Consider the following 13,360-nt stretch of genomic DNA (forward strand, 5'->3'; position numbering starts at 1 on the left):
TTTCATGTGAGTATAAATTGCATGTCCATTGAATAGCTCAACTGTGACAGGTGTAGGTGTCACTCAGTGGAAAATGCAAACACCAGCTGAGACAAAGACCAGTGAAATGTTTTGTATACCACTCCGAGCCTAATAATAGTTGCTCTAATCCCATGATAACTTCAGCAAACATTAACGTGTCACCCTTCTCCAGAATGGGCTTGTATGTCTATGGGTTTTTGCACCATCTACTGGACATTTCAAGCTAAGCATCAGGTCCTGAAGACTGTAACCCGGGCGCACTATATTTCAGAGTCATGAAGGCAGGTGGGGCAGCACAGTGGAGCAGCAGTCAGTGCTGCTGCCTCAGTGCTTGTTCAGTTCCAGACCTGTGTCCTCCCTGTGTTCATGTGGGTTTCCTCTGAGTGCTCTGCTTTCCTCCCACACGCTCCTCCAAACACATACTGGTAGGTGAACTGGCTTCTGGGAAACGTGGCCCTGGTGTGAGTGTGTGTTTGTGTGTCTGTCTGGAGGTGGGCTTGTCTCCTGTCCAGGGTGTCCCCTGCCTTGCCAGCACAGGCTGCGGCTCCCCCAGGACCCTGTCTTGGTTAAAGCGAGAAATGAAAATAGACAATAGCAAACGGATGGATGGATAGAGCACAGAAACCGTCAAAAATATGTGGAGGAGGAGGCAGGGATTGGGAGACTCACAGAATCATCTCAATTTTATTTTAGCGGAGCACGTAATTCTACAACGTCACATCCAGGATCTCCCGACCTTCCACTTACTGGTGCCAAGCCCTGACCACAGGTCCACCCTTCTGGTGTGGACGCCTGCTCACTGGTGATTTTATTTTACCTGTGGTTGTCTGACTCATCCCTGCTGCTATCAACCACAACACTGTTCAAGTGATTGAGCTGGTCTCTGAGAGCCTGCAGGCCGCACCTCCCCGGTGTGCACACCTGAGGCAGAAGAACGTGTGTGCAGTGCAGTTAAAATGGTCTCTTTGCATCAGGCAATATTAAATGTGACAAAAACGTGAATAGGTTTTAGTAAATTAAGGTCACTTCAAGAATCAGCGTGCTACATGTGACGAGAACGTCCCCATGGTAACCTAATAATTTTAGCACGGTTAGTGGCCCAGACACGTCATGCTTTCAGAAAACAAACAGGCAAGCAGAGCAAGGAAGAAAACCACAGAGGAAAACCAGCTAATGACCCCCTGCGGGAGGCTGTGCAGATTAATAAAGGCACGTTGCTCCGATCTGGAGTGCAGGAAAATAGCAACTGCCTCATCATTTTTAACTCACAAGACTCTTGACAGACTGGAAATGGCCTTCAGCTGACTTGCAACCTGTTTTGGAGCTTTATTAATAATTGCAGATTTCTATAGTGTTGCAAATGCAGGAGAACTGTGTGTTTTTCAACACAAGGAGGAAATTACACCGGCAGATGAGTTTCACTGAAATGCAAAAGATTAAGACAAACAAAAAAGTGATGGGGTATTTGCAATATTATTTTTCCCCAGCAAAGGAAGAGTAACCAGTCTGCCAAAGAAAAAGACAAAAATACATTTCCCATCCCCTGATTAACTCAACTGATAATCATTCACATAATGCATTGTTTCTGATTGCATGTTAACACCAAATATCCATTGATATCCTAATCTTAAATATGATGAACAATGATTATTTTGCTTAATAACGCTTCAGTTTGATTTCTTCGTGAATGGTTAGAAAGTGGAGAATTATGCAATTGGGCATTACCACAAAACTCAAGCTCAGATAATGGTGATCGATCTCTCTGCACTGATCCCGCTGATCTGGTCGCTTGTGATCTTGGCGATGATCTTCCGCTCACCTCTTCTGTCTGGTGTGCAGATGATTTTGGATCTGAAGATCCCACCAGCCCTCACGTTACTAGGAGAGGACGTAAAAGATCCAGTTTTAGCCACAGATTATGTAGAAACGCCAACTGTTTCTTGCACTACGCCCCAATCTGGATTATTCCATTGTGCGCTTTTCAAAAACTCAGTTTGAGGCCAGCTGTCTAGCTGTACAACACACTTGCAGGCCTGCGAGAACCCAGGAGACCGCGGGGGTCACTGTGTCGCTGAGAGCCAAGAGGTTCCTGGCAGACTCCCACCCAACCCGAAGCAGCGCTCGGCTTGGGGAATCGCAGTCACAGTTGGCTAGTGACCCAGGCTCGAACCCCTGATCACAGAAGCTCTTTGTGACACTTGAGGCAAGTTTCCTTACCGCCAGTACTACTCAGAAGTCCCCAGATCATATTTTTACTATGGGGAAGTAAACCCCTGCTAAAAAACCACCAACCCGCAGGCCTAAAACATCCAAATGATAAGCAATAAGTTATGCTATAGAAGCCACTTAAAAACAGAGGCTTTTAATTCTGCTTATAAAAGAAAAGGCACGCCTGCTGCAAGCTGGGTAAATGTTCTCCTACCCCTGGTCGAATGTTTCCAGTCTGAACAGCCCCAGTCCTTCCACGTGCAGCTTGCAGCTCTCCATCACCACACCGATGTTGTTCTTAAAGGTGAAAGTGCAAGTGAAGGGCTCGCCGGTCTTGGCTGTTGCTGGCATCTGAGAAAGAGTAACAGAAACAAAATCACAGGTATCAAGATCTCGACTTCACGTGGGTTCAACTCGATGCAGTCGGCCATCAGAGTAGCTGTTGGATGCTGGGGTATGCACTTGTTTGTCCTTGCAGAGGCGTACAAGGAAACAGGACTGCTGCTTAACACTCACAAGGCTGAGGCTGTGCTCCATCACAAAGTTCTCACTGAACGGTCCCCAGATCCACCATCTTGGGTAAGTGGAAAGATTCACTTCCTGCCCCTCAGAGGTCAACTCTGATAGACGATTGACATCAAGGACAAGGTGCAGCATCAGCTCGAATGAGTAAGCGCAGCTTTCGGTAACCGGGGGGGAATGGGTGTTTCATAGAAACGGAAGAAAATGGCACGTGCTAAATACCTGCCTTGCTTTACTCAGACTCAGACAGCATCATCCAGGCCTGCCTTTACAAATCCCATCAAGCCCCATATATACACCATGGGGCTGAGCAATGAATATGAGCACTATGACAGAGCGTACTGGGATGTGGATTCAGAAGATGGCATGAAGACAGCTTAAGAAGGTGCCTTTCTTGTCTTTTTAATTGTTAAATGGGAATTCCCCAACATATTCATATTCATATGGCTGTCAGCCATAACTCAATCAAATAAATCAATAACTAGATCAAAACCTGGGCACTCCATCTCAAGAACTAATCAAGCTATATTTAAAAAAAAACATTGTGCATAGCATACACTACATTATATCCATATTTTCCCTTTATGAAGTACTTTGTGGTAGTTTTCACCCACAGCTTACATCAACAGTGATGGGTGGATATTTGAAGGAGAGAGTGGTGTCATCTGCAAAGACTGAATTGGAGTCCTTGTTCTCGCCCACTGCAGTAACTCTCACAAGAAGATCATCACTAGCCATGGACAGGTGCTGCAGATAGTCACTGGGCTCGATGACTACCGGAACAGAAGTGCCTAACAGAATGAGAAGAGAAAGCACACAGCATTTGGTTAGCCAGGAGGCAAGGGTGGAAACAACTGGGAGCAAAAGTAAATGTCATGACAAAGGTCAGAGACATGGTTAAGTGTTAAAGTAACAAAAACTAGGGTTAGGGTTAGAGCTAGGGCCTGACTGAGCATAAGGGTTATGCTTGAGGCACAGTTTAAACTTAGACCTAAAGAGAAGGTCAGGTTAAGGATAAGGTTAAGACCAAGACTAGGGATTTGGTATGATTTAGGAATAGGCAACAGAGCTTACAGATAGGAAAACGGATTCATTTGAGGTGTTGAGTTAAAGGTGTGGAAATTCCTGGTTTGACTTTAAGCAAAGGCAATGGTTTGTGCTACAGTTAGGGTTGGCATCAGGTTAAAGATCAGGGATAGGCTGAACTGAGGGTTAGGATTATGGGCGGGACAGGGATGTTTTGAGGGTTAGATTCAGAGTTTTGTTTGGGGTTGAGTATAGGGTTAGGGTGAGGGTCAGAGGTTTGATTTCGGGCCGCAATACAGAGCAATGAAAGAAACAGTTGCCTTACAGGCGTTGGCCATGACCGTCACCTCCTGCTTCAAGGCCTTGATGGTGGCCAGTGTCTTTCCATTGTAGGTCTGGAGCTGGCAGGCTGCCGTGAGGGAGGCAGCTTGGCTCTGAGACGAGCTGTTGCTGAGCGAGATCTGGAAAGTTATGGGGGATCCCAGCAGGAAGGACTTGTCCGACTCAAAGCCGAGCTGGATGGGCTGAGGTGTTGGGATGGGAACATCCGGGAAACAAACTGCAGAAGCTCTTTCCATTACCTTTCTCTCCTCAGGGGTACCTAAGGGTGAGGCAGAGGTCTGGGCTTAGATCAGCACCACTGTGAACACTTTCACCAGCCTTTGCTCACAGAAGACATTTTCCAATCTTTGATTCAAGGGAATAACGCATTTCTTAACTACTCCAACTAACCACCCGTGTGAAAAAAGCATTGATATACTGTAGAACATATTTTTTTCCCATTTTTTTCCGTGCAACATACCATCTATTCAAAATGGCGTGCCACCCCCAGAATCAATTGAGGTGCACATCCTATCCAGACTCACACTATTGCCTTTTCTGCTTTTCTGCAGGACCAGGAAACCGTGATAGGCTAAATGGCACTGTATAATTGATAAACATACAAGCATTTGAATATTTTTGGTATTTTCTTGATTCCATATCGTTTTTGTAGGCCTAAGGATTACGCAATAGGGTCAACTGTCATAACAAAGCCCTAATGGTCACTAACTCAGGTTCTCGGGCGTCTATGCCCAGTGTCTAGTTGCTGTTCTTTTGATGTTGCTCAGTTGTCACAGTTATTGTGGATCATGTACTTTGAGCCCAAAATCTGACCACTGATATATTAACACGAAATATTCACAAATCAGTGGGTCCTCCTCAGGTCCCGTTTAATCGCAGGTCATGCACAGGTAAACAGCACTGTATCACACCCTCTGAAAACTTGTACAGCTCGGTGATGTCCTGGCGCTCGTCCTTGCCCAGGGCCTTGGTGCTGATGCTCTTGCCCACGGCGCTGTAGTGAGCCCGCAGTCTGGTGGTCTTCTGCTGGTCAGTTTTAGGGTTCTCCACCAGCCAGATGATCCTGTCAGCATTGACTTCTGCAAAGATGAACTTGGTGTCGTAGGCCAAGTAGACTTCACCTTTCTTTATGGCTGACAGAGGTGACGGGCCACACTGAAAAATACCTAGACACGGAAAGGTTTTCTTAACAAGTGACTTATAGATACAGTATGTGTACCACATACCTGCTATTTCATCACCTTCCAAGCAATTTATCATTTCCTTGTCAGCAGCATGACTAACCCGTATCCTGATTTTACCACTTCTGAGACGCAAAACACGGCGGAATCTTGTCAGTACATTCAAGAAAAAAAACGCTGGCTGGGTGTACTGCTTAAAGACTATGAGGACACGATCAGAAAGCAGGCAGGATTTTACACTCTTTTACGCAGCCCAGAAACACTGTGTACCCTGCACTGCCTTGCCACATATGGCATTCAGGGGCACAACTGATTGGGGTAAACTAGGTTCACTAGGTTCCAAACACGACCAGGTGGTAACTAAGGTAAGCTGCGTAAATCACTTCGCATTCCAGGTACATGCCTCAGGCCTCAGGTACTGTTTTTTTATAGGTGCCGCTTGTGAGATTTGAATACAGACTTTCCTGCCCTGTAAGAAGCTTCGTCTGGCAGGATACGGTGTTTGCAGACGTAGCACCCTGCCGTCTGCGGTGACGGGCGAACGCTCTTTCTCCCACCTTCACTCTCCTCCTGCGGAGTGGCGTCTAGCGCCTGCCAGCCATCGTAACCCTCCGGGAGGTCTGGCCTCTTCATCCACACATCGTTCCACACGTGGAAATTCCTGCACAGACACAGGATTTAGTTCTGAGCACAAGAAACCTCAAAGCCTGGAAATAATACTGCCTTATTGAGAGTAGTCTGCTTCCTGATCCAGTGAACTTTCTGAATGATCCCAGTTTATTTGCATCATCTACTGTATATTCCCACACTATACATTCCATTCTGTATACCAGAACCACGCATTCGACTGGTCTCCATTAGAACAAGACACAGTCAACTACTCCACTGCTGAAGGTAGTATGCATTTAGGCACGATGCTATGATAAAGCTCAATTTCTACCTTGGAAAGAAAGAAAAACATTTACCAAACAGAGTCGGTGGTTATGTCGTTTAGCTTCTCCCCCTTTTGGTTAAGGTAGATGTCAATAGTCAGGTTTCCTTCTGTGTCATGGGCTGAGCAGAAGTTGGTCACACTCCTAGACGGGATTCCCAGGCACCTCATCACTGGACAGGAGAACCGTGGCGTTTGGTGTGTTTTGCATACCACGTGCTCGTATTATTATTATCCCTCAATTTAACATTTACCAGAGTGAAAGTTTAGTAACACAAACTACTTCATCCAGTAGGGGAGGAACATTATCATGGAGTCAGAGGCCATTGGCAAATGACTGACGCCCTTGACAAGGGTTGTTTCAGTGCTCTGTCTCTGTCTAAACCCCGGGTGGAAAGTTTCAAACTTGAGAAGGAAGCTACAGTACTTCTGAGCTGCAATCACTCATTCCAGAAGTTTTGTTAAAAAGGGCAAACTGGAAACAAGATAGTAAGTATTAAGCAGAGTCAAGACCACCTACTGTATTCCAAGCTTCACACTGTTGCACCTATAATAATGAGGACACCAGTTTTTCCAAAAATGTTATAGTCATATTGGTTTAATTTTATCCATCCATCTGCTTCTTCCAATTCAGTCTTGGGGGAGCCAGAGCCTATCCCAGCAAGATATGAGTGCAAAGCAGGGGGTCAGGTCCATCACAAAGACACACACACCAGGAGCAATTGTCCCAGAAGACACTTCACATACCAGCATGTCTTTTGACTGTGGGAGGAAACCAAAGCACCTGGAGGAAACCCATGTTAAAACAGGGAGAAAATACAAACAGCACCCCAGATCTGGAAGTGAGCCCAGGACTCCAGCACTGCGAGACAGCAATGCCATAGTCTGCTCCATAATTATTCGGCAGATTTGTCAAAGTTGAAAAATAGTGTTAGTTTGAGCTGTGTTTGGAAGAAGAACACACTGTAATACTGTTGTCTTATTACCTGTAGTGAGAACTCCTGAAAACACCCAGCACTGTCCATAGCGCACTGGCTCTCTGGACTCATAGTACTGCTGTAGGATAGCCGAGCTGCCAGTCCAGTAGACTGGAGGGGTACCATCTGCGTAGTCCCCAGACCAGTTTCCATACAGAACCCCATTTTCATCATTGGAGTTGACCTGAATATCACAAAACAAGACCCAAATTTAATACAGGCTTTCTAAAAGCACACATTGAATTCCAGCCCGGGTTTTCTGTGGTGAGTGTATGGAAAATCGCACACAGTCATGCTAGAGCAAAGAAAGGAATTGGGAGTTAACTCACAGGTGTATCAGGTTTCCTTGGAGCAGCTGGATTAAACCTGCTATGACTCCCTGTCTGCAGGCTGGGAATGAGTCTCTTTGCAAGGTCTAAAACCTGCAGACACATTCCTCTCCAGAACTCACCTGAGTTTTCTTTGCTCATGTGCTTTTTGTTTGTGTTGTACGTGAGACAAACCTAGAAGATGTATTGCACTAATGATAATAATAATACATTTATTTATAAAGTGCCTTTCCCAACCCCATGTATCTTCAGTAAATATATATATGAACACCACAAATCCAAGAAACCTACTGTACTGTGAGCACTTTAAAAATACTTGGAAGGCACATGTACAGCAAATGGGAGAACAAGCCCCGTCTCCTGATCAGTACTTTGCTTTACAGAGTAGAGACCCCTTTCAAGGTATGTATGGAAAGTTCTGCAAAACGCACTCCACATAATCTGTTTCACTGGCCAACCAGATCGTTTGCATGAGATGTGGGGTGTGTGTGTGGCTCAAGGTGAAAGCCAGGGACTCAGCCCAGCGTGCCGGCCTGACGGGGACACTGGACTCACCACGGCGGACATGGCCCGGGCCACACGCACTGGCTCCCTCCTGGCAGACTGCTTCAGCCCTTTCTTGTCCAGCAGATACAAGCAGCAGTCGAGCACATTCTTCTCGAACTGCCGAAGGACAGAAGCCGGGATTTAGTAGGACTCTAACGCCTTTAAACACATTAGCATGTGAATGTGTAATGGTAAAAGAAGGATTATGACCTGACTTTTCATGGATGTGTGACTATAGACTAGTTGATAATGTCTAAGTTTGGATATTACTTATGTTTCTGAACTTTCATGCACTTAATATACACCTTGCTTTTACATTTTTAAAATACCTCCCCCTAATTCTACAGGGGACATTATTTCTGTGAGTTAAGAGCCAATGAAACACGATGGCAACCTTAGTGGTTGCCTTTCAAATAAATATTTTATAAGTATGAAACTGCTGACACTTCAAGACTCAAATTCATCTCTCTCAGCTGGTTTGGTTTAACATTATTTTGATTGACTAAATTCTTGTCTCGATGCAATTGAGAAATCGAAATTAAACGAACTGATGTTACTAGATAAGCAAAAGATAAAAAGGATGTTACCAATGCACTTCTTAAATTACTGAGGCTCCTTAATGCGTCAAATCAATGATCTCTTCACTTTTCATTTCTGCACCAGTATAAGATACCCTTCCCAACACACAGTCATGAGGCTTATCTGTAAGTGTGTCCATTGTTCAGCCCTGGCCTGGTCTGTCTCTCACTCCACACAGCTCTGAATCTCTGCGCCCGTGTAGGCCTTCAGATTTGTCCCTGTGGTACCTGGCCGAAGTTCCATGGCTTTCCTGTGATATCATTGACCGAGCCAGTGTAGATGTATCCTGTGTCCTTGAGGACATATTCCTGCCGGGCGTCTTCTTCGGGAAGATGGACATCATCGTCTGGGAGAGAGCACACACACAGCTTGGACGCAGGCCGGCCGGCAAGCCCCTCTCTGCTCACACGCGTTCATCAGCCTGTGACTCAGAGCGGAGCTCCGGGACTTTGCTACTGTGGATTTTCACTGGTAAACGTCTATCACATTATTCATTCACTGAAATGAATCCGTTACAAACATCTGCCGCTCCTAAGGTATGTGGCTGGCGGTTTCTTTTTAGTTTTTCCATCTTTGACTGAAATTCACATTGGAGGTGCATTTCTGTGTCTTCAAAATGGAAGTTCTTGACTGACGTTCAGGAGAGTTGATGTCAACCGAGTCTTTCTAAAGAAAACTGTTCTAAACTTTAATTGTTCTTTAAGTCATTTCTCAAAGCTGTATATAGTGAAAGGACCACATTTCCCAGAATCCTCTAGAGCAAGGGTTCCCAACCGGAGGTTCATGAGCCCCTAGGGGTTCGTGAGATTGTGATGGAAACGTAAATGTCAAATTAAATAGTCCTATTAATAAATACCAATGCAATAATAAGAATAAGAAAAACAACAGTAGTAATATTAATATTTTACAAAGTGAAAAGAAGCATGTTAAGAGGGTTGCTTTAGCGTTTATCTATATTGATTGAAAGGTTTGATTTAGTTAAAACCTCAAGGGGGTACATGAGGCAAATAATTTAGGTTGAAGGGGTTTAGCTGACAAAAAAGGTTGGGGACCCCTGCTCTAGAGGAATGAGCTGCTACTCTCAGTCACCTGACCAGGATACCTCTTCATTCTGCACCCCACCTCCTGTGCAGCTGCCCCCTGGTTCACTCCTCACACTGCAGGGGTCCCAGCCTCCTCGCCCTATGAACTTGCCCTCATCAGGCCAGCTAAGCCATCCATAAATACTCAATAAACACGACACAGCAAGAGTACCTTCACACCATGGGTTAAATAACACGTAGAAATGGCCATTCTCCGACTCGTAGGTGTAGTCTTCTCCAATCTTCACTTTGAAGGAATACTTTCCCACAATAGCATTGGGAGCGATTTTCACTTCCACGTCAATCTGCCACAGAAACAAGAGAACACTGTGAACTACACAACCATCCGAGTCGATATACGTGCCGTGACTGGTATTGCGGTGTTGTTTTTAATTATGTTAAAATCAGAATTCCTAATGAAAGCTCCTGGTGTTTTAAGTGACTAAACTACAAGACTTTGGGAGGAATCTCACAATGATTTGCCAACCAATTCCAGGATAACATCTCCAACTGCCCTGCTAGCAATTTAATAGTATTCCCCTTTGAAGGCAAAGCACGGGATTTGCGATACTGACAGCAGGTTTTCTGCAGGATCTAAATGCTCATAGAAGGTGTCCAATCAGTTTAGAGGAGGGAGAGCTTTACTAGTTACAAGCATAATAAACTAGTTACTGTATGTATCAGAAGATGTGTAATGACGAATGCAGCTGTATTGTCATGAAAGCACCAAAGGCAGTCTTTTGCCCTACATAAATGAAGACGCCTGGGTCTTAATTTGCGTGGGTTTCCTCTCACTGGTTGGTTATTTGGCTTCGGGGAAAACCAGCACCCACACCCACAGTGTGAGTGGGAATGTACCCTGCGCCCTCTGCTTCCCGTGACCCTGTGCTGGATAAAGTAGTCATATAATGGCTGGAGGCACGCCTTCCCCCCTGGTATCTGCGCACGGTTTCCCCCCCGGCCACCGAACCTCAGGTCCCGAGATGCGGGCGATGGTGGCTCTCCAGCAAGAGGGCTCCTGGGACTGGCTCAGCGGGATCAGCAGCAGGGACCCTCTGGACTGCAGGGGCTGACTGCCTGTGTGCCGGAGAGTCGGGCGGAGGAATGCAGAGAGTCAGGCAGGGCGGGCTCACCATCGCACCATCGCACCCGACACACCGCCGCGGGGCCAGCCAGCCAGCTTTCAGCTGTTACACGACAGTCCTCGTTTTTTAAAATAAAAGGCTGCTGATCGAGCTTGAACTTATTTACTGCTCAAACGGGTTCACTTTTCCCCTTGCATTTTATTATTATTATTATTTTTAACGTACAAAGATGAAGGTCCAGAAATGCAGTTGCCGGCCCCCACAAAACATCGAATGTTACGATCAAGATGAAAGGGTGTATAAAGCCTGCTAATGACCATAGTGCTAGGGAGAAAGCAGGGAAGAGGAAAAAGAACAAGAAATCCAAGAATTCAATATAATTATTATGATTGGGTAGTGAAACAATCCGTCTCTCCCAATCTCTCTCAAAGACCTCCTTCTGCAGCCTCACCTGAAAGGTTAGCTTTTCCATCTCATACATCTCTATGACAATAACAATTCGGTTGTCTTTGCTTGCGGAGGTTTTCCCCATCGTGTCAGTTAGCGTGCTGAGATGACCTACAGTAAGTAAAAGCTCACTGCCGTATCCCGCACAGCGCACTCACCTACGGCGAGCTGGAGGTAGACGCGGTCCTGCGGGCAGAGCTCTCTGCTCAGGGTCACCCTGACTGTAAACGCCTGGCCCCGCCTCACGATCAGCCCGGAGTTCACGTACTCGGAGGTGTGATGGAGCGAGGCGTTGTGATTTTCCAAGAAATCGATGCGGGAAACCTTCAAATCTGAAAAAAAAAATATATATATAATCCAATATGGACATTAATGACCTTTTAGCCTTCGGAATATACAGTAAATGAATTTACTTTGAGTGGGACTTTGTCGGCAGAAACAATAAAACACAGTACTATTGGCACCAATATATTTATTGGGTTTTGCTGCCTCTATAAAATTCCCTTCACCGCCTTAAAAAAGAATCTCACGCACATTGTGAAGACGTGGTGTTCACAATTGACCGAAAACAAAAACAGTCAGCCAGCACCTATCTACAAAAAATGCGTTAAATGTATCAACGCAAAAAACAGTCATTATTCAGATTTTCTTTAGCTTTCAGACGTGTAAAGTTGAGAGCTTTAGTTTTTTCTAAGCCTTTGGTTCGGTGTTGGACTTTATGAGCTAAAAAATAAGTTTTGTAAAGATGTTCAATCTCCAGACAAAGCAACATTTTTACCCATAAATGTGTAAAATTATATTTTTTACAAAATATAAAAGATTATTGTTACGTGAAATGCGACTTCAAAATTGCACACTTTAAATGCAAATATTCATCCGCCATTTGTTCTTGAGGAAAAGTTAACCAATATTATCAAACCCTAGAGGTATCGCTGGCAGTAATGATATTAGAAGTAGTTATAGTGTTTGTATCAAAAGCAGCAGAATTATTTGCACATACACCATGTTTTAACAAAAAGTAAAAACGCCACTGAAACATGAGGCTTCGGGCATCCTCAAACATCCAGACCATCAGACATCATTTTCAACACGATTTTGTCATCTTAATCTATTTTTAGTTTTTTTGTGCAAAAAAGCTTACCAGATTTGCCCATTGTTATATTTATATATTTCAACAAAACAACAACTTACCTGATTTGCTCATGATTCTTCGCTTAGCAACCGATTTAGTTGAAATGGCATCGACCGTCAGACCTGACACAACTCTGTGACAAACCTCCTTTATAGCTTTCTTTTTGGCCATGTGCCAAAGGAGTGGAAACTTTGACCGGTTCCAATCGGATAAAAATTGGGAAGGAAACTTATGCATTTCAATTTGATATACTGCATAGTCCAGAGTGAGAGGATTGGTCAATTTCCACACACACACACACACACACACACACACACACACTGGAGAATTCAAACAAAAAAGCAGCCCTTGATTATTGCCTCTTTGCACCAGAATCCATTAGCCACACATTCAGATCAAGTCATTACCAGTCCGGGGCTGACAGAAAATCAGAAGACACACTGGCCCTCCAGCATCAGGGGTGACTATCGGTGAACAACATGAACGACCCCCAGCTCGCGCGCCAGAAGAATTAGTCACTGAGTTTAGCACGTGAGGGTTACAAGGCAGAGGAGGCCGTCCGGCCCACCTGAGCCCTTTGGTAGGTAGTACAAGTTTTTAAAGATAGCGAAAGGGAGAAGGAGGAAAGAGGAAAAAGAACAAGAAATCCAAGAAGTAAAACAACCCACCTCCCCCAATCTTTCTCAGAGACCTCCTTCTGCAGTCGCAGCTGATAGGTTAGCGGTGACAGTCACCCCCGTGTGCGAGGAGACATATCACACCTGTAAACTGCCACCTAAAGTGCTTCCCTCACGTATTACTGTAGGCTGGGGGGTGAACACTAATGCAACCATCATATTTATTTTTAGTGTTCAGTTTGAGCATTCACGTTTCCATCAAACCTATTCGCTTTAAAGAAATGTGTACATGCTATTTGTAACCGAACAAAACGTGGCATCACTGACATCGAATA

General features: G+C 45.0%; 1 protein-coding gene across 1 annotated transcript; it reads right to left on the bottom strand.

Moving 5' to 3' along the window:
- Window positions 1–691: 691 nt before the first annotated feature.
- LOC148822542 (protein-glutamine gamma-glutamyltransferase 4-like) lies at window positions 692–12,889 on the bottom strand. The gene is made up of 14 exons (XM_088928848.1): window positions 12,468–12,889; window positions 11,435–11,608; window positions 10,715–10,821; window positions 9,917–10,049; window positions 8,890–9,008; window positions 8,093–8,200; window positions 7,218–7,392; window positions 6,266–6,404; window positions 5,858–5,961; window positions 5,031–5,285; window positions 4,103–4,378; window positions 3,373–3,542; window positions 2,444–2,580; window positions 692–1,899 (listed from the first exon to the last, which is right to left on the bottom strand). Exons 1-14 carry the CDS (start codon window positions 12,643–12,645, stop codon window positions 1,761–1,763), a joined length of 2,214 nt encoding a protein of 737 aa, XP_088784974.1. The 5' UTR covers window positions 12,646–12,889; the 3' UTR covers window positions 692–1,760.
- Between the last annotated feature and the right edge of the window lie 471 nt (window positions 12,890–13,360).

Source organism: Atractosteus spatula, chromosome 12, assembly GCF_055471065.1.
Source record: "Atractosteus spatula isolate fAtrSpa1 chromosome 12, fAtrSpa1.hap1, whole genome shotgun sequence".
NCBI classification, from domain to species: Eukaryota; Metazoa; Chordata; class Actinopteri; order Semionotiformes; family Lepisosteidae; genus Atractosteus; species Atractosteus spatula.